The following is a 21,559-nucleotide window of genomic DNA, read 5'->3' on the forward strand; positions in this document are numbered from 1 at the left end:
GTGAGACAATTACCTTAGAGAGGAAATGAAATGCATACACAGAGATGTATTTAATTCCTTTTTTTTTCTTGGAGATGTGTTCTCACTTCCTTTTTAATTCTAATTTCACAAGCTCTTTATTCTATAAATAACATTATTATTACTTTTTATTAATTTATTATTATTATTCACACTTGTTATTGTTATGGATATTATTATTATTATTAATATTTATAATAATATCCTAACATTGAAAGCTTTTATAAAAAAATCTGCTGTCGTGCTAAGTAATAACAAATTAGGTATTGCTGGAGAGAGGTAACCATAGACCAATACAAACACATACCAGAATGCAATGCTGCCCCATATAAAAAAATGTTGTATCCAAGTAAAGTAATTGAAGGATAGTGCCATTTGGCAATTCACAGTCCACACCACACATGCATACATTGTGACCCAAGTATTTCAAAATCAACCACCTTACCATCTCTTCTCAAGGCTTCATTCAACACAGAATTAGTGGTTAAGAAGAAGATCACTAAAGAACTAAGGACTCCATTCAACATCCACCCAAGAATCCTGAGCCAGCTGAAGAGGGTGTCTTCTACGCCCTCTATATATAGAACGGGATACTGTAAAACAGACAATGTGATTATTGATTAGCACAGAATCTTGGCTCTTAACAAATCATTATCTAAAATCAAGAGCCACAGAAGAAATCAGTAGACATGTCTAAATAATTTGGTTTTTCTACCAAATTTAGAATCTAAATAATTGGTAGTTGGGATAAAGCTAGATGTTGGGAAAACTACTGGTTCAACAATAATAATCTAAAATTGGTATATCCCAGGTTATATTCTATGTCATTAGGCAAAGGACTGAAGGTGGGTGAGGTTGGAGAATGGGTAGATTCGGTATGGCATTGGAAGCTAAGTTGGAGACGCAATGGATTTGAATGGGAAAATGCATTACAGGAAGAAATGTTGACCTCTTTGTCTAGTGTTACGCTTAATAGGTGTGGAAAGGACACAATGACTTGGGAGGGTGAGGATTTCTCAGTTAAAAAAGAATACGATTGTGTCTCAAAAAGTAACCTTGGCAGTTAATCTTCAAAAATCTCTGGATGTCTAAAGCTTTACCGAATATCCTAACAACAACCTGGCGGGCTTTGCTGAATAGATTACCTACCAGAGTGAACCTAGCCGGGAGGGGGGTTATGGTTAACTCACTTTCTTGTGCTTTTTGTCACGAAAAGGAAGAATCATCTCAACACTTGTTCTAGGAGTGTAAGTTTGTTGCTTCGTTTGGAGCAACTGTTTTAGATGGATTGGTATTCTTTTTGTCCAACATAAGGATTTAAAAAGTCACTTTGAGAACTTCTTCTTGGTACATGTTAATGCCAAACAAAATCTTGTGTGGAAAGGACACGACAATACTGTGAAGTATCTGGGACCAAAGGAATAGGATTGTTTTCAAGCAAGGTAAAGTTGATGCGGAAGAAATATTATGTATGGCACAACTCAAAACCTGGTTATGGTTGAAGTATAGGAAGTTGTCCTTTAACTTCTCATTTTCGGATTGGTGTCTGAATCCTTATATATGCATAAAAAGTTGTTCTTAGACGGGCAAAAATTGAAAGGAAGGGTAAAAAACAGCAGGGAGTAGGATGTGGTAGCGCAGGTGTTTGTAGGTGCTGCTTTGTATCTGTACAATCAGGTTATGCATCACAGCATAGTTTTTCTTTTTATGGCTCTATGTCTTAGATGAAAGGCTAGGAAGGTAGTTTTATTTTCCAGGGCAAGAAGGTATGCCGCAGGCGAAAGAAACAGGGGTGACTATGAAAGAGGAGGACAAGGCCGTATCCAATGCAGGAATGAAGGGACTGGTGTTTCAGCAATAGATGTTTGGCTCTGGGCAGCAGCATGATGGCAAAAGGGTGTGAAGGTTTGAAGGAGAGTATAAACAATATGCATGCTTTTCTTTGCTGTTTTTGATAAAGCTTGTTGTGTTTTATTGCCATAGCAGAATGACTTTGTTCCTATCACTGTGGGAACAATTTCTTATGAGGCCATGGTTCTATACAAAGGGAAGAGAGTGATAGCATCTTTGGGTGATGATACAGAGGTTTGCATGTAAGGAAGTTAGTGGTTTTTTGTACGTGTGGGTTGGTCTCGGTGGATGGAGGAGTCATTTTGGGGCCACTTGTCACAGGAATAGGAATCCCTCAGGTCACAACTGCTATAGCCTATATCCACTTCTGCAGTGACATCCTGATGAAAAACACCTAGAGCGATTACTGGAAGTGAAGTGAAGAAGACATTGTAAAATGACATGTACCAATTATTGTAAGCAAAGCATATGCCTCAAACCAAAAAAGGGTAAATCCAAATGCAATGTTTTTATTGTAAAAATAGCATATCTGCATATCACCAACGCATTCTGCTGTCATGCTGGGAATAGTACAATACAGGGTTTGTATAGATACACAAGTAATAACAAATTAGCTATTTTATGATACATGTGTTTACTGGAAGGTTATGGAACAAGTCAACAAATAGTTGTTAAGTCTTCCATTGACATTCAGAACTAAACAGAACTACAGAGTCTGATAAAAGTGAGCTTAAAAGGAGCAAACAGGGGGAAGCCAAACTCCAAAAAGGAGCGAATGGAAGATGCTGCATTGAAGTGATTAATTCTGTGACAAGTGCTACAATCGTGCCACTGCAAGCTAGGTAGAAGGAATGTCAATGAGGTGGTGGAGATAACCAATATTTTGGTGTATTTTTTTGTAGCTGCAATTTGCAGTGCTTATAGCATTCCAATACGAGCACGGTGCTAGCTGGAATAGGATGTCTAGCTTATGCACTTCTGGGGTGTTTGTTCATCTCTTTATTCTTGGAGATCCTTAATGTGGTTTGGTTTATGTAAAAGGGTTGGGATACCCCTTTTGTATCCCTCTTAATTTAATTTCATTCTTTGTTGATAAAAAAAAAAAAAGTGTGACTTTGGAAGAGATGTGGAAGAAATAAGGTACAAAGAAACGCATAACACCCAAAAGGGTAACATCTCCTGTAAACAAGATAGTGTGATTAACTCATTAACTTCAAAATCAAGACCCCAAAAAAGAATGTACATCTGCATACAAATTTTATAGAGCTGCATATTTAGATTTTTCCAATTAAAGTGCAGTGCTAAAGCTTCAGAACACAATGCTAATTGCATTCACTGCTACCTCCATGTTTAGATTAAAAATATGCGAAATTAAACAAACTTAAGATAAATTATTATTGAGCCATATTGATTAAAGGAGATTCTGCAATGGGGTTGGAGTAGCTACAACTTGAATTGAGTATGCTGAGTGAGTGATGTAGTTGATGAATGATAAAGCACATGTCTCTGCCATTAATCGAAAAGGTACAAAGATATTGTGGAAAATTCGAACCTGTTGAAGAGGCAAACAAATTGAAATAGGTGCACGCCTAATTTTGAACTTCTGACTCATCTTATCACCAAACATCCAGTTCTTGGATGTGAGCAATCTTTGTCCAGTCTTCCCCATCTGGATTCTGACAACGCTCCTTCAGCAATGGACAATCCCATATTGCAAGAGAAGAGATGGATTTAGGGAGACCCTCCGCTGGTAAGCTTTGAAGGCTGGGACAATTAAGAAGTGTGAGAGAGGAGAGGTGGCAGAGACCCTTGTAGTGCATCTTTTTAAGATTTGGGCAATGATTGATTCGTAGAGAGGTGATAGAGGGTGGTAGCAAAACTTCATCGGGAAAAAACTCCACGTCCAAATTTCCAATACACAAGCTTTCAAGACATTTCAAGCTCTCTCTCAAGGAGGCGATAAGTTTTAAACATGAAAGAGACATTTCTTTTATATTTAACGGAAAACCTCGATCTGGGAACAACTCAACTTCTGGACACTTAGTTATATACAGAGCAGTAAGGGACGAAAACCGGATTTCCATGGGTTTGGGAAACAGGAATGATTTAAATTGAGGGCAATCATGAATATATAGATTCATGAGATGATTATGAGCGTACTCCTGTGAAATTCTTCTTAGGTTTTGGCAGTCTATCAGTTTAAGAGAACAGAGCTTTGGAAAGAAATGTAGTCGAAAGATGCCATCAGTATGCGATGTGTCCATACTGTTTCCGCTAATTCTGAGCTCATCACTAACAACTACTTTCGTACCTTTCAGTTTCGGACATTTAAACACAAGAAGCTGTCGAAGACGTGGAAAAGAAGTAGTTTTACACTCCCATTCTTCCCATTCCTTCATATTCTGGAATTCCAAGCAATCCAAGGATGCAAACGAAGAGTTGCTCCCATAAAATTCAGCACCAACGCTCACTATTCCATCAAACCCTTCAATCTCAAGGGTCTTCAGTGATGACAAAAGTCCAAGGGGAGGCAAACATAGGCAATATTTACAGTCCTCCAACTTTAAGAACACCAGATTTGATAACGAATTATCGAATACCCAACTTGGGAATTCTGTACCACTGTAGTTCCTCATTGACAAATTCTCCAAGAGATTGGAAGGTTGTAGATTCTGAAGTACTTCCTTTTCTTTCCTTGGATCATCAGGGATGTGGTCCGACTTCCAATCTAATTCTAGCTCCACAAGGTGTTTATCTTTCACATTTGCTTCTAATGCATCCAAAGGATTCAAAATATTCTGCACGTCATTGATTGATAGCCTTCCATGAAGATTGAGTCCTCCTAGTTGCTTAGTACCTAGCTCACTATTTCTGTCCACGAAAAATGTACTCAGTACTTGAAGATTCTTCAATTCTCCAAAATGCATTGGCAACTTTGACACTCTTGTACCTTCAAATTCCAGGCAACGCAATTTGGTAAGTTTATGCAAATTTATGGGCAATTCCTCCAAAATGAAACAATAGTTCAACTTCAATATTAGTAAGTTATAGAGCAAACATATTGAGTCAGGTAGCTTTGTATCGTAGTACGTGAAAGATCTAACGAATGAAGATGTTTAAGATCAGCTACAGAATCCGGGACCTCTCTAATGTCTGAACAACCAAAGAAAGATAACACGCGTATAAACTTAATCTTGGAAAACAAATCATGTAGGGAAATCTTGAAATTCCAATCGTGAGTCAAAACTTGTGAGATAGGAAGAAATGAACGAAGTCTTTTAGCATCTGTTAAACTCCCAAAACCATCAAAACTTTTGACATCATCGAAATCAAATGAAAAATGACGAGTTGTTTTCTGTATACATTGGCCTTTATCAAATTTCAACCTGAAACAGAAATCCGCACAAACATATTTTGCCAAATCATTCATAAGGTCATGCATGAGGAAACGTCTCCCGAAACCTGAATGTTGAAAGAAAGACCTTGACAAAAGATCATTGAAGTACTCTTCACCAACTTCTTCTGGATGTCTAATATGTTGTGGACTTTGTAGAAAATTTTGCGCCATCCACAACAAAATTAACTCCTCCTTCACAAACTCATAATCTTTGGGGAATAAGGCACAATAAGCAAAGCACCTTTTAAGATGAGAAGGAAGATAGCGATAGCTCAAAAATAACGCAGGAATAATTTCACTGTGTTCTTTTGGTAACTCCCATATCTCACTTTCCAATATGTTCTTCCAATCTGAAACGGATGACTTTGTGCGTAAAAGACATCCAATTGTTTTCAAAGCTAAAGGTAATCCCTTGCACCTCTCAACTATCCTTCCACCAATCTCCTTTAGCTCATCATTCAATTCAAGATCACCATCTTTTAATGCATGATTTTCAAAAACTTTCCAGCATTCATCCTCTCCTAATTGCTTTAGAAGATGCACTTTAGACCTCATGCTAGAAGCAACTTTCTCACTGCGAGTTGTGACAAGAATTCTACTTCCTGGAGCCCCGTAGCTAAGAGGAGTTCGCACAGCTTCCCATTCTGCTGGTCTTTCGTTCCAAACATCATCCAAAACAAGAAGAAACTTCTTTCCTGACAATTTTTCTTTCAGATTTTTGTGAACCATTTCTAGGTTCCCACTGTCATCTTTTTTATTTGTGATTGCCTCAAGAATTTGTCTTGTCACTGTCAAAACATGAAAATGATCAGAAACACAGACCCATGCTTTGATATCAAATTTTGCATCCTCGATCTTTGGGTCACTGTACACATGCTGGGCGAGTGTGGTCTTACCCAAGCCACCCATGCCCACAATGGAAAGTATTGATGGGTGGTTAGGATTGTCGGTTTCAGATGTGAGCCAATTAATGATTATATCTTTGTCAGCATCTCTGCCGTAAATAACACTTTCAACCACCAAAGAAGATGATGGCAATTTCAGTGGCACGTTACTACCTGATCCATCACCAGAATAAGTACCCTCCTTCAAACCAAGATCACCCTTTTGGTTTGCAAGATATTCTAGTTTCTCTAGGACTTCTTTCATCCCAAATTCAATTTTCTTATTAAATGAAGTGAAAATAGAGTTGAAGATATTTGATACCTTGTAAGTACAGGTTTGAGGTTTGGATTGAGCTTTGACTTGGCATCTGGTGAGTTTATAGTCTATTTCACCCAAAAGATCCTCTGCATCAAAGACAGCCTCTTTGACAGCAAAAAGCCATGCTTTGACGTGTGGATCTGTGAACTGCTTGAGTTCAGCATCATCAGCGAGAGCATTGATGGAATGCAGTTTGATGTTCAAATTGGCGAGGAGCTTCTCATCAAGTTTTCTTCCACGAAAGAAGTCCAGAAGTTGAGGAGAAGTCAGCTTGTCGAATGCAACCTGAAGAAAGGCGGAAAGAAGAGCACCACCAACAAGTTCTGCTGCCATGGTAGGAAGGAGTTGGAAATGAAGTGAATGGAAGTGTGTGATTTGAAATGGACAGTGATTAAGTGCAAGGAATCTTTCTCTTTGATGGCTGCTCAACCAAGACCTTTTTTAAGTCTTCCCATCAATGGTTTCTGATAAAAAAAATATTCACAGCTGTAATCCATGAATGGATGTCTCACAATAAGATGCAATAAACAAATATGCCTCGTAAACTTTCATATTCTCTAACTTCAGATATATTATAATTAAGCATATCTATTTTATGTCTACGTTTTTTTTTTTTTTGTTAATGATCCGATTTGTTTCTTAATGTATGTTGTTGGATTTTATTTTATAATATTTATACTTTGTTTATGAATTTCCAGGCTAGCTTAATTAGTTACCGTTTGTAACGTATGAGGTGTTTTTTAGAACTTGTGTAAATAGGGACAGAATGAAATAAGATGGTGGGATACTTAAAGGGTCTTATAAAGCTAGATATTTATTCTTAAATAAATAAGATATGTTTTTGGTAGTGGAAATATAGTGTTCTATTGATGGCGATATTAAAGATATAAAAAGATTTTACCAGCACCTCAAAACATTTTGCATTTTGACAAATTTTTGGAAGAAGTTACTATAAAAATGTCGAAGAATATTTTTAAAAGTTTGGCATAATATAATACTGTGACGACTAGAATAATAAAACTGTGCAAAGTTCCATGTATTAGATGTTTTTTTTTTCTTAAGATTCTATTGTTGCTAAATATCATCAATTGCTTTTTCATGATGATGAAGATGCCAAGGAACCCTTGTCACTGTTGTTTGAAACCTGCTTCTGTGATGAAGTCAAAATTTGTGTTTCTGATACATGCGTTACCATGATGAAAAAGACTTGTTTTTTATGTTCTTCAATATAAAATTTTAGCACGTTAAAAATTAGCACCTGAATTGGACATTTTATTATTATTTTAACTCCATCCTCAGTTCAATTACTATAATTTTTAATTTCATATATTTTACTAATTTAATAAATGTTTACACATATATATATATATATATACTACAGGTCTGTATAATGCATGAATGGAGTTAGCTAGACCCAGCAACAGCCCCAATATCTTCTTCCAAGTCTTCATACATACTTTAGCACTTATGTTTTAAGATCCCACTGGAAAGCATGAACATAAACTGTCTATAACAGTTCTCTGTTGTATCATTATAGCAGTAATAATTCTTCCTAGTAATTCAGATTCTGGAACCTTCTCTGTTTCTTTCATCATACTGTTTCAACCCTTGCAAGAAGATCTTGGCAAGAAAAACCCAATCAACACCACATGCTCCTTTTACAAGGGAAGTTCTGCCATATAAAAGAACATGGAAGTTCACACAATCAGTGAAATAAAATGCAAGATAATTTAATCAACAAGTTCCTCTCAATAGTGAACCAAATTGGAACTAAGTGTGTTGCAACCTCAAAAAAAAACTTTTGATTCATAAAAATTAAGGGGAAAAAGTTAAAAATATTATCTTTTTCACATATACAATGTATAAAAAGTTAAATGAACTTTTTCATAAAAACACTTTTTGAACACTTTTTCAGGATTCAAACCATTACCTGGATTTGTATCAAGTCACAGAAAAACTAGGCATTCCAATGGAAGCATTCACTCAACTTTGGAATCAAGAAGGGTTTGGAACACAATAATTTTTCTTGTGTAATCTAATTGAAATGCATTACATATTTCGAAGATCAACCCCAAGGTTAGAACTATAGTACATAAGGGTTGTGTAAAGAAGAACACAAAAATAAAGGTAGAACATAGGAATTTGAGTGCATTGAAATGTGTATGTACAGCTACATGCTTTGTCAGAGACATTCCACACGGTTGGCTTCTGCTCAACACTGTGTTCTGTCGATGAAATCCTGGGACGAATTTAAGACTCAAATCTTAGCCAAAATTCAATAGACACAATGACGAATGTTTGGTAAACATTTTAGACTAAAATACCCAAGAAGTAAGGCGTAGTAAGTCCAAGACCGGGAGTGAACAAAAGTGGTTCTCCGAAAACAAAACGTCATTCCTTTTCTTCCCAGTATCTTCTCTTTGTGATTTGTTTATGGACGCACCTCCTTACCTGGGTGCAAACAACATATGAAAGTATTTGTGTGAATTTTTTTAGCGCAATACGGACCCAGAATAAAATTGCAGAAATTTGGGCGAAATTTCACAAGTTTTGGTTTGCACAAAATTTCTGATAAATTTTCCCAAAATAGTTTTTTTCTAAAATTTCACGTAAGAATCTCGACTGAATATGAGACAAAACACGACAAGTTTTAGGTCAAACGGATGATTATTCATCCACAAATAAAATCAAACAGTATCACACACAAACAAATCTTCTTTTGTATGTGATACTTTTTGATTTATTACAACTTTATTCAGTACACAATAACATTAGTGATAACTTATGTTGCATGCATGTTGGTCATGCTGCATGCATGTTGGTCTGACAACTTGGTTCATTATGCTTAAGTGAATTTCTCCATAATTTAAAACAATCCAAATGCAATAACATATTAAGACCACATGCTAAACAGCACAAAGGAGTTAAGAACATGTAGGCCTTGTTAGACTAATGGCACACTCGGGTAAAAATATCTTCATTAAGCACATCTTCAATAAGTTATTATCTCATATAAGATCATTTCTCATAAATATGAACATAGAGGTAATTGGAATAGGCTAATAACAACTTATTTTGATAAGCTTGACTATGAAGCTCATTGAAATAAGCTAAAGAGGTTATAAGAATCATCAATTATTATCATAAGCTCGAATAAAGTCCCTATAAGCTCTTTAACACTCCCTAAGTTATATTAGAAACTCTTCAGTTTCTTCATTTATTATTGTTTCGGAGAATATAAACTTTCTTAAGGACAGGTAAAAGAGCAGCCCAGATAAGAATAATAAAATGTATCTTTAGACCTGCATCCCTTCAGCACCATTAATGCAACTCCAATATCAGCCTCCTGAAGCATGCCAACATCATTTGCCCCATCACCAATACATAATGTTGTCTTCCCAGTTCCCAATTTTACCAACCTTGTAACCTGCATATTTTTTAGGCTGACATGGTTATAATATTTCCAGTCAATACCCATAACTTGATTTTTGCCCGTGCAAGCTTTTCAATACACTCAGGAACCTCTATTTCCATGTCAAATACAGCCTCGGCGTACCTTTTTATATGATCTCTGGTTTCAACCTCAAACTGTCTTCCATGCTGTGAGAGCCTTTCAAACATTGCACATTACACTGAATATAAGCAGGGAAATACACAATTTGACGTGAGAAGCCATTTAAAACTTTGTTGACAACAGAAGCTGAACTACTCTATTAAATAGAAGTTATATGATCTCATCTGAGATGACAACTTTGGCCACCAACATTGTGGGGAACATAATGGGGCAGATATGTATAACTATAAGGCCAACCTGTTAACCTTTTTTCCACTTTCATAATTCAATTCGTGCAATGATATGCTTGATTGTGTCCTTGCCGAAAACTCGAAACCAAGCTCCCTTGCAGCTATGACAAAAGCTACTTCATCTGGTGACTCGGCTTCATAGGAAATTTCTCCAGATTCTTTATCTTAATCTGGAATAGCTGTGTGACAAATAGCTAAAACTCCAAAGAATTTCTTTATGAATTTCTCCAGTTTTGCAAAAACTTTCTGAAAAATGTTCCCGAATTAGTTTTTTCCTGAAATTCCACGTAAGAATCGCCACTGAATTTGGAACAAAACGCAACAAATTTCGGGTCAAACGGATGAGTATTCACCAACGAAAAAAATCAAACAGTTTCACAGACAAACAAACCTTCTATTTAGCTCTGGCAATGATGAATAAAAAATTTATTGCCAATCTTGTGGGATGAATCTGGACCTCAAGTCTCAGCCAAAACTCAATAGGCACAGTGACGAACGTCTGGTAAAAATTTCAGATCAAATTACCCAAGGAGTAAGGCGTAGTAAGTCCCAGACCGAGAGGGAACAAAACGGGTTTTCCAAAAACAAAACGTCCTGGATTTTCTTCCCCGTATCTTCCTTTTGTGATTTGTTTATGGACATGCCTCCTTACCTGGGTGCAAAAAACATATGAAAGTACTTGTGTGAATGTTTTCAGTGCAATACGGACCCAGAATAAAATTGCAGAAAGTTGGGCGAAATTTCACAAGTTTTGGTAGTCGCCTTTGGTTTGCACAAAATTTCTGAAAAATTCTCCCGAAATAGTTTTTTCCTTAAATTCCACGTAAGAATCTCCACTTAATTTGGGACAAAACACGACAAATTTCGGGTCAAACGGATGAGTATTTACCCACGAAAAAAATCAAACAGTTTCACACACAAACGAACCTTCCTTTCAGCTCTGGCAGTGATAAATGAAAAATTTATTATCAATCTTGTGGGACGAATCCGGAACTCAACTCTTAGCCAAAATTCAATAGACACAGTGACGAACGTCTGGTAAAAATTTCAGTCCAAAATACCCAAGTAGTAAAGCGTAGTAAGTCCTAGACCGAGAGTGAACAAAACTGGTTTTCCAAAAACAAAACGTCCTGGCTTTTCTTCCCCGTATCTTCCTTTTGTGATTTGTTTATGGACGTGCCTCCTTACCTGGGTGCAAACAACATATGAATGTATTTGTGTGAATTTTCTCAGCACAATACGGACCCAGAATAAAATTGCAGAAAGTTGGGCGAAATTTCACAAGTTTTGGTAGAGGATAGCCTTTGGTTTGCAAAGAATTTCTGAAAAATTCTCCCAAAATAGTTTTTTCCTGAAATTACACATAAGAATCTCCACTGAATTTGTGACAAAACGCGACAAATTTCGGGACAAACAGATGAGTATTCACCCACGTAAAAAATAAAACAGTTTCACACACAATCAAACCTTTCTTTCAGCCCTGGCAGTGATGAATAAAAAATTTATTTCTAATCTTGTGGGATGAATCTGGAGCTCAAGTCTCAGCCCAAACTCAATAGACACAGTGACGAACGTCTGGTAAAAATTTCAGACCAAAATACTCATGGAGTAAGGCGTAGTAAGTCCCAGACCGAGAGTGAACATAACTTGTTTTCCGAAAAGAAAACGTCCTGGTTTTTCTTCCTTGTATCTTCCTTTTGTGATTTGTTTATGGACGTGCCTGCTTACCTGGGTGCACACAACATATGAAAGTAGTTGTGTGAATTTTTTCAGCGCAATACGAACCCAGAATAAAATTGGAGAAAGTTGGGCGAAATTTCACAAGTTTTGGTTCAGGATAGCCTTTTGTTTGCACAAAATTTCTAAAAAATTCACCAGAAATAGTTTTTTCCTGAAATTCTATGTAAGAATCTCCACTGAATTTGGGACAAAACGCGACAAATTTCGGGTCAAACAAATGAGTATTCACCCATGAAAAAAATTAAACAGTTTCACACACAAACGAACCTTCCTTTCAGCCCTGGCAGTGATGAATAAAATATTTATTGACAATCTCTTGGGATGAATCTGGAGCTCAAGTCTCAGCAAAAACTCAATAGACATTGTGATAAGTACCAGACCGAGAGTGAACAAAATTGGTTTTCCGAAAACAAAATGTCCTGGCTTTTCTTCCCCGTATCTTCCTTTTGTGATTTGTTTATGGACGTGTACGTCGTCTTACCTGGGTGCAAACAACATATGAAAGTACTTGTATTAATTTTTTCAGCGCAGTACGGACCCAAAATAAATTTGCAGAAAGTTGAGCAAAATTTTACAAGTTTTGGTAGAGGATAAGCCTTTGGTTTGCACAAAATTTCTGAAAAAATCTCCTGAAATAGTTTTTCCCTGAAATTCCATGTAAGAATCTCCACTGAATTTTGGAAAAAACGCGACAAGTTTCAGGTCAAACAGATGAGTATTCACCCACGAAAAAAATCAAACAGTTTCACACACAAATGAACCTTCCTTTCAGTCCTGGAAGTGATGAATAAAAATTTTATTGCCAATCTTTTGGGAGGAATCCGGAGCTCAAGTCTCATCCAAAACACAATAGACATAGTGACGAACATTTGGTAAAAATGTCATAGCAAAATACCCAAGGAGTAAGGCGTAGTAAGTCTCAGACCGAGAGTGAACAAAACTGGTTTTCCGAAAACAAAACGTCCTGGCTTTTCTTCCCCGTATCTGCCTTTTGTAATTTGTTTATGGACGTGCCTCCTTACCTGGGTGCAAACAACATATGAAAGTACTGTGTGAATTTTTTCAGCGCAATACGGACCCAAAATAAAATTGCAGAAAATTGGGCGACATTTCACAAGTTTTGGTAGAGGATAGCCTTTGATTTGCACAAAATTTCTGAAAAATTCTCCCGAAATAGTTTTTTCCTGAAATTCCACGTAAGAATCTCCAATGAATTTGGGACAAAACGCGACAAATTTCGAGTCAAACGGATGAGTATTCACCCACGAAAAAAATCAAACAGTTTCACACACAAACGAACCTTCAAAATTTTTTATTGTGTTTAAAAAATTTATTGTCAATCTTGTGGGAGGAATCTTACGAAGGTTCGTTTCTTTGTGAAACTGTTTTATTTTTTTTCTAACTGAATTCTCATCTGTTTGAGCTGAAATTTATTGCGTTTGGTCCCAAATTTTGTTGGGATTCTTACACAAAATTTCAATGAGAAACTGTTTCGGGAAAAAAATTCTGAAATTTCTTGCACTCCAAAACTATCCTCTTTCCAAATTTGTGAAATTTTTCCCTAATATCTGCAATTTTATTTTGAGTTCATATTACGTTGACCTTGTTAAGAACATTTCCCAGCATTCCTCCTCGAGGTAAATAATAGATATCAAATGTCAATCACACCCAAGTAATAAATAGATGTCAGATGTCACAATTTGTCTATCCTCATCATAGGATTTTTTAAATTTTCCGCATGTTCACGTTCCCAAAGGCGTGCCTCTCTTTTAAGAGAATTCGCGGCATGTTAAATCCTTGTAAAAATATTGTAGATTTTAGGTATTATATAATGCAAAAATTTTAAAAAGAAAGGTTTATGACTAAAATTTTCCTAAAAGAGGTTAGGGTAGATGTAAAAGCAAAATGTAATATCTATTCATTGATCAAAGTAGGATTTATTTTCTTTGTAAGTGATTTTTTTTTTCAAAAGCATTCATAAAATGAAACTTTTGAACTACACTAGAAACAAATTGAGAAACATTCATTAGAAAAAAAGAAGATTAAAAAAAGTGTACAAGGTCGTTAGAAAATATAAGAAAATTAAGAAAAAAATTAAATACATGTGTTTATTTATCTTAATTATTTTTTTGTCTCTAAAATTGGTTTATATTTCATGATTTTCTTCTAGTGTATGCAGTTATGTGTTCGCATGGATTTCAAAATTTCTCATATTTTAGGAAAGTAAATAATTGTGCTGATAAATTGAACTGTTTTTGCTCTACATGATCAGTGAGAGCATTGATGGACAACAACATTTTGATGTTGAATTTGATAGTGAATCATTACAAGCATACTTGTTGTGAAACTAATGAGATACATATTTGATGTTTGATTACAGATATATAAAACATTAGCAGATTGATTTTTATTCAACGGTTTTGATGAGTTGGAGGACTGAATAATTCCAGACTTTAAACTTTTAGTGAACAAGAGTTTTTCAGTTGCAGGAGGTTCTCCAGATTGTAGAGGAGAGGTAATAAAGTAGTAAAATATAATTGAAACAGTAACATACAAATAAGAAAAGTGGGTTCTATTTTATTCCTTCAAAGACAAGTTTAGAATCAAATAGACACACGAAGAGGTTCAACAAAACAGTTTGGTTCAGAAATCCACTTTCCAATCTACAATGTTCTAAGAATTAATGTTTAAAGTATTTGCATTTCAAAACTCCATTCTTTGAATTTGTCTCTCAGATGTTGGAGTTTGCTCGGGAACTGTACAGGAACTCCTCATCAGAACCCAATTTCAAGCTCTTGTACTTATTTCCTCTGTATAATATCATGGTACACTGCTACACACCAACTTTGGAAGAGCTGTGGAAGAAATAAGGTAGAAAGAAACAAAAGCATAAGCACATTGTTCCATTTAAATGATTAACTTAAAAATCAAGAAAGAATGGGTGTATCCATCATAAATACATTAGCATACAAATTTTTTATAGAGCTGCATGTTTAGATTTTTCCAATTAAAGTGCAGTTCTAAAGCTTCACAATGTTAATTGCATTCACAGCTAGCTTCATATTTAGATAAAAAAAAGTGTTAAAATAAACAAATGTGCTGCAATGGAGTTGGACTAGCTACAGCTTGAATTGAATACACTCAGAGATTTGGAACTTTTCCCAAAATCCTATCAAACTCAGTCTTCATTGAACACCATAAGACTTATTTTAATGCCTAAAAATCTTGATGAAATATCGAAGACCTTTTTAATAAAGAAAAAAGTGGTTTAAAAATACTTTTAAATTCCAATTACAAGTTCCTTAGATACAGAATGTCCTTTATGTCCACTGCAGTTTCCATTCAAAACTTCATTTTTTGGATCATTTAGTTCCAGTGATCTATTATTAAGTTTAAGTTCATTTTTTTGTCAGAAACTGTAGTAACATGAAATAAGAACACAGAATACTCTGTTCGGAATGGATGCCAAATGCCAAACCACCTTCACGATTTTCGTAGTATTCTAAAATTAGGAAAAACATTCGGTTGGAATTTAATTTCAACAGAAAAATTGAAATAATTTTGCACGAAAATATGAGTAAAATAAGAGTAATTGATTCATGAAAAACGTAGTTGAGTTCAAGTATATCATGTGCTGCTCTTGTTTGAAAAATGGCAATTATAGGGTTACCGTTTGCAACTAAGAAAATGGTAATCAAAAAGGTACAAAGATATTGTGGAGAATTCGAACCTGTTGAAGTGCCAGACAAATTCAAATATAATCATCGCACATCCAGTTTTTGGATGTGAGCAATCTTTCCCCAGTCTTCGCCATCTGGATTCCGACAACGCTCCTTCAGCAATGGACAATTAAAGATTTCAAGAGAAGAGAGGAGACCCTCCGCTGGTAAGCATTCAAGGCTGGGACAATCCTCAAGTGTGAGAAAGGAGAGGTGGCAGAGACCCTTGTAGTGCATCTTTTTAAGATTTTGGCAATTATAGATATATAGATAGGTGAGAGAGCGTGGGAGCAAAACTTCATCGGGAAAACACTCCACCTCCAAATCTAGAATATACAAGGTTTGAAGACATGTGTTGGGATCCAAGTTGTCTCTCAAGGAGGCGATAAGTTTTAAACATGAAAGAGACATTTCTTTTATATTTAATGGCAAACCTCCATCTGGGAACAACTCCACTTGTGGACACCTAGTTATATACAGGTTAGTAAGGAACGGAAACAGGATTTGCATGGGTTTGGGAAACAGGAATGATTTTAATTGAGCGCAAGCAGAAATACATAGACACGTGAGATGATTATGAGCGTACTCCTGTGAAATTCTTTCTATGTGGTGGCATTCTATCAGTTGAAGAGTACAGAGCTTTGGAAAGAAATGTAGTCGAAAGATGCCATCAGTATGCGATTTGTCCATACTGTTTCCGCTAATTCTGAGCTCATCACTAACAACTACTTTCGTACCTTTCAGTTTCGGACATTTATCCACATCAAGCCTTTGAAGACGTGGAAAAGAAGTAGTTTTACACTCCCATTCTTCCCATTCCTTCATATTGGAGAATGTCAGCTCCTCCAAGCGTGCAAATGAAGAGTTGCTCCCATAAAATTCAGCACCAATGCTCACTATTCCATCAAACCCTCTAATATAAAGGGTCTTCAGTGATGACAAAAGTCCAATGGGAGGCAAACATAGGCAGTATTTAAAGTTCTTCAAATTTAAGAATACCAGATTTGATAACGAATTATCGAATACCCAACTTGGGAATTCTGTACCACTGTAGTTCGTGATTGACAAATTCTCCAAGAGATTGGAAGGTTGTAGATTCTGAAGTACTTCCTTTTCTTTCTTTGGATCATCAGTGACGTGGTTCAACTTCCATTTTAATTTTAGCCCCACAAGGTGTTTGTCTTTCAGATTTGCTTCTAATGCATCCAAAGGATTCAAAATATTTTGCACGTCATTGATTGATAGCCTTCCATGAAGATTGAGTCCTCCCAATCCGGCCAGTTGCTTAGTAATCAGCTCATTATTTTTATCCACGAAAAACGTACTTAGTACTTGAAGATTCTTCAATTCTCCAAAATGCATTGGCATCTTTGACACTCTTGTACCTTTAAATTCCAGGCAACACAATTTGGTAAGTTTATGCAAATTTATGGGAAACTCCTCCAACTTTGAACAAAAGTTCAACTTCAGTATTAGTAAGTTATAGAGCAAACATATTGAGTTAGGTAACCTTTTTATCTCAATACACAATGAAAGATCTAACGAATGGAGATGTTTAAGATCACCTACAGAATCCGGGACCTTTTTAAGGTCTGAACAACCATATAAAGATAACACGCGTATAAACTTGATCTTGGAAAACAAATCATGTATGGAAATCTTGAAATTCCAATTATGAGTGAAAAGTGGTAACAACTTAATCTTGAAATTCCAATTTTCACCCAACATTTTTGAGGTAGGAAGAAATGAACGAAGTCTTTTAGCATCAGTTAAACTCCCAAAACCATTAAAACTTATGACATCATTGTATTCAAATGAAAAATGACGGGTTGTTTTCGGTATACATTGACCTGAATCAAATTCCAACCTGAAACAAAAATCTGCACAGACATATTTTGCCAAATCATTCAGAAGGTCATGCATGACAAAATGTCCTACGAAGTTTGAATGTTGAAAAAAAGACCTTGACAGAAGATCATTGAAGTACTCTTCACCAACTTCTTCTAGATGTCTCATCTGTTGCGGACTCTGTAGAAAATTTTGGGCCATCCACAAAAAAATTAACTCCTTCTTCACAAACTCATAATCTTTGGGGAATAAGGCACAATAAGCAAAACACCTTTTAAGATGAGAAGGGAGATAACGATAGCTCAAAAATAACGCAGGAATAATTTCACTGTGTTCTTTTGGTAACTCCCATATGTTACTTTCCAATATGTTCTTCCAATCTGAAATGGATGACTTTGTGCGTAAAAGACATCCAATTGTTTTCAGAGCTAGAGGTAATCCCTTGCACTTCTCAACTATTCTTCTACCAACCTTCCTTAACTCATCTTTCAATTCAAGATCACCATCTTTTAATGCATGATTTACAAAAACTTTCCAGCATTCATCCTCTCCTAATTGCTTTAGAATATGCACTTCAGACCTCATGCTAGAAGCAACTTTCTCACCACGAGTTGTGACAAGAATTCTACTTCCTGGAGCCCCATAGCTAAGAGGAGTTCGCACAGCTTCCCATTCTGCTGGTCTTTCGTTCCAAACATCATCCAAAACAAGAAGAAATTTCTTTCCTGACAATTTTTCTTTCAGTTTTTTGTGAACCATTTCAAGGTTCCCACTATCATCTTTTTGATTTGTGATTGCCTCAAGAATTGTTCTTGTCACGGTCAAAACATGAAAATGATCAGAAACACAAACCCAGGCTTTGATATCAAATTTTACATCTTCGATCTTTGGGTCACTATACACATGTTGGGCCAATGTGGTCTTACCTAACCCACCCATGCCCACAATGGAAAGTATTGATAGGTGGTTAGGATTGTCGGTTTCTGATGTGAGCCAATTAATGATTATATCTTTGTCAGCATCTCTGCCATAAATAACACTTTCAACCACCAAAGAAGATGATGGCACTTTACTACCTGAACCATCACCAAAATAAGTACCCTCTTTCAAACCAAGATCACCCTTTTGGTTTGCAAGATATTCTAGTTTCTCCAGGACTTCTTTCATCTCTGATTCAATTTTCTTGTTAAATGAAGTGAAAGTAGAGTTGAAGAAATTTGATACCTTGTAAGTAAAGGTTTGAGGTTGGGATTGAGCTTGGACTTGGCATCTGGTGAGTTCATAGTCTATTTCACCCAACAGATCCTCTGCATCAAAGACAGCCTCTTTGACAGCAAGAAGCCATGCTTTGACGTGTGGATCTGTAAACTGCTTTAGTTCAGCATCATCAGCGAGAGCATTGATGGAGTGCAGCTTGATGTTCAAATTGGCGAGGAGCTTCTCATCAAGTTTTCTTCTACGAAAGAAGTCGAGAAATTGAGGAGAAGCGAGCCTGTCGAATGCAACCTGAAGAAAGGCCGAAAGAAGAGCACCACCAACAACTTCTGCTGCCATGGTAGGAATTGGAAAATGATTGGAAGAATGGTAATGAATAAGTTGAAATGGATACAATATGTATTGATAGGATGAGTAGTAAAGTATTTTAGAAAGGATGACTTGACTTTAAAGATGGCGGAACATAGTTTTCTTTGAGTCTTTCTTAAAACCTTAATTCCACAATTATTCGTTGCATTCACAGGTTCAGCCAATCATAGAGTTATTGATGGTTGGGTTTAAACATTGGATATATATTCTATGTTTCATTAGTTTTATATTCAATGGTTTTGGTGAGTTGAATAAGGTCGATAGAACCAAAGTCAAGAAATAATTGTTTATTTTGTGATATGATATTTAATGAATAAAAGTCTGACAATAATGGTGTGTTCTAGGTAGTTATTTTATTATTCTATCTGTACCTTCAATTAGTGGAAAGAAGATACCCTTAAATAGCGATCACTTAAATAATTATTTAACAGTTTTTTTATGTATTTCAAGTTAAATAGAAAAACATTCTTATCATTTGGAAATTCTTCCGTGATATGTCTCAGCTTCTTTGTGAAATACTGAGGCAATAAATATTAAGAGCAATTTGGTTATCACAAGCAAGGGTCTTCTTTCATTAATATCTACTGTGCTGAATTTCAAACAATCACCTCTGAACTGATATTCTCTGTTTTCTTAATTGCCAGATTTTTTAAATATTTATAATTTCACTTTTATATTGTTTTCAAAATTTAAAAAAAAAATGTTTAATTACTTTTGTAGCTTGTATCTTTACTTTTCATCTAATCTTTAATTAATTTATATAAATGTATTTATCATATTGACTTATATATTTTAGTTCCAGAAGCGAGGTCATTTGTCTATTAATTAGGTAGCAATACAATTTTTTAAACAATGTAAACAGACTTTTAACAGAAATCAATGTTTAGTTGTAGATCAATCATAACAAAAGAGTCATTCCTTCTAAGAGTTATTGGAAATTTGAGGATCCATGGTGGAAGAGAATAACGCCACAAAGTATCATCTGACAGTTCAACAATGAGTTGAAATTGTGAATTGCATGAGTTGATTTCTCTAATCTAAGAGTCCAAGAGGTGACAGTTTGAATATACAAGGTTTCTAGAAAGGTGTTGGCTCCCAAGAATACCTTTTTATCTCCTTCTATACAGGACCAAACATAACTTCACACTTTTGTTAGTTGCTGTTCAGAGTCTTTACACTTGTATGCACAATTTTTCTGTTGCAGGAGAATCTTCAGATTTTGTACAACTAAATTTTTAGATCAATGTGTGGGAGATCAAACAAATCTCCGATAAATTATAGTTTAACCATTGCTTCAATGAGATTCTACAATCACATAGCTGAGATCAGCTACAATTTACTGTGCTCAGTTACTAATGCATTTGATATATATATATGTGCATGTGTATGTATTCTAATTGCTATAGTTCAAGAAGCTCTACCATGAAAGGAAACATGTTGGAAATCAGACTTATTCAATGTGAAATTTAGCAGAATAACAAAATAATAAAAATTACTAATGTGATTACTTTAACAATTTTGTAATCAACAAATCCATAGTGATATTTGGAATGCTATGACATTATTACTAATTTTGTTCAAAAGCAATAACGGATAGCAACAGCAAAAAGGCAACTTCTAGAAAAATGTTTGATTTGGAAAAAAGAATTATATTATTGCCAATTAACAAATAATCAATTAAAACTCATGTGGCCATCTCCTCTAAAACTTAGAGTTTCTTTTGTTTAGTAAATGCCGATTACAGAGTGAAACATTTGCAACTTCAGAAAATTGTAATTGAAAAGGAACAGAGATACTGTGGAAAATAAATTAGCACATGTAGAGGAGGCAGAGAAATGGGAATTGCTCCACATCTAATTTTGAACTTGTGCTTCATCTTGTTACCTAACACTCAGTTTTTCAATGTGAGCAATCTTTCCCCAGCTTTGCCTTCTGGATTCTGACAATGTTGTTTGAGCAATGAACATTCTCAAATTGTAAGAGAAGAGATGGAACTTCATCGGGAAAAGACTCCATGTCAACCTTTTCAATACACAAGCTTGCAAGACAAGACATGTGTTTACATCCAATGGGAAACTTGAAAGAGAAACATGATTTACATCTGGGAATATCTCTACTTTTGGACAATCAATTATCCGCAACACAGTAAGGGACGGAAACTGGACTTGCATGGGTTTCGGCCACAACTTCAAATTCTCAGCTCCTTCAATTGATCTTCCTTCACTCAGTAATGATTCAAATTGAAGACAATCATCAATTGTTAGATCCATGAGATGATTATGAGCGTGCTCCTGTGAAATTCTTCTTAGGTTTTGGCACCTTATCATTTTAAGTACACGGATCTTTGGAAAGAAATCTAGTGGGAAGAGTCACAAGCACCAGTAATATCCATCTC

At 35.6% G+C, this 21,559-nt stretch overlaps 3 protein-coding genes and 1 long non-coding RNA gene across 5 annotated transcripts; all 4 read right to left on the reverse strand.

Moving 5' to 3' along the window:
- Positions 1 to 260: 260 nt before the first annotated feature.
- LOC137836686 (putative disease resistance RPP13-like protein 1) lies at positions 261 to 6,965 on the reverse strand. 2 transcript variants are annotated; one of them, XM_068645374.1, is made up of 2 exons: positions 3,422 to 6,965; positions 261 to 611 (listed from the first exon to the last, which is right to left on the reverse strand). In XM_068645374.1, exon 1 carries the CDS (start codon positions 6,800 to 6,802, stop codon positions 4,907 to 4,909), a length of 1,896 nt encoding a protein of 631 aa, XP_068501475.1. In that variant the 5' UTR covers positions 6,803 to 6,965; the 3' UTR covers positions 261 to 611; positions 3,422 to 4,906. The 2 variants fall into 2 exon arrangements, with proteins under 2 accessions (XP_068501475.1, XP_068501476.1); XM_068645375.1 differs by lacking the exon at positions 261 to 611 and adding an exon at positions 621 to 2,249.
- LOC137836562 (putative disease resistance RPP13-like protein 1) lies at positions 3,486 to 4,796 on the reverse strand. Its single transcript, XM_068645228.1, has one exon. The coding sequence runs from the start codon at positions 4,794 to 4,796 to the stop codon at positions 3,486 to 3,488; it is 1,311 nt and encodes a 436-aa protein (XP_068501329.1).
- Positions 6,966 to 8,470: 1,505 nt separating the features above from the next.
- Positions 8,471 to 10,095, reverse strand: LOC137836363 (uncharacterized). The gene is made up of 4 exons (XR_011085250.1): positions 10,026 to 10,095; positions 9,772 to 9,896; positions 8,794 to 8,920; positions 8,471 to 8,708 (listed from the first exon to the last, which is right to left on the reverse strand). It is a non-coding gene; the product is annotated as an uncharacterized lncRNA (long non-coding RNA).
- Positions 10,096 to 14,570: 4,475 nt separating this feature from the next.
- On the reverse strand, positions 14,571 to 19,336 carry LOC137836693 (putative disease resistance RPP13-like protein 1). The gene is made up of 2 exons (XM_068645382.1): positions 15,744 to 19,336; positions 14,571 to 14,868 (listed from the first exon to the last, which is right to left on the reverse strand). Exon 1 carries the CDS (start codon positions 19,132 to 19,134, stop codon positions 15,775 to 15,777), a length of 3,360 nt encoding a protein of 1,119 aa, XP_068501483.1. The 5' UTR covers positions 19,135 to 19,336; the 3' UTR covers positions 14,571 to 14,868; positions 15,744 to 15,774.
- Between the last annotated feature and the right edge of the window lie 2,223 nt (positions 19,337 to 21,559).

The sequence above is a fragment of the Phaseolus vulgaris genome, chromosome 4 (genome assembly GCF_000499845.2).
Source record: "Phaseolus vulgaris cultivar G19833 chromosome 4, P. vulgaris v2.0, whole genome shotgun sequence".
Lineage (NCBI taxonomy): Eukaryota > Viridiplantae > Streptophyta > Magnoliopsida > Fabales > Fabaceae > Phaseolus > Phaseolus vulgaris.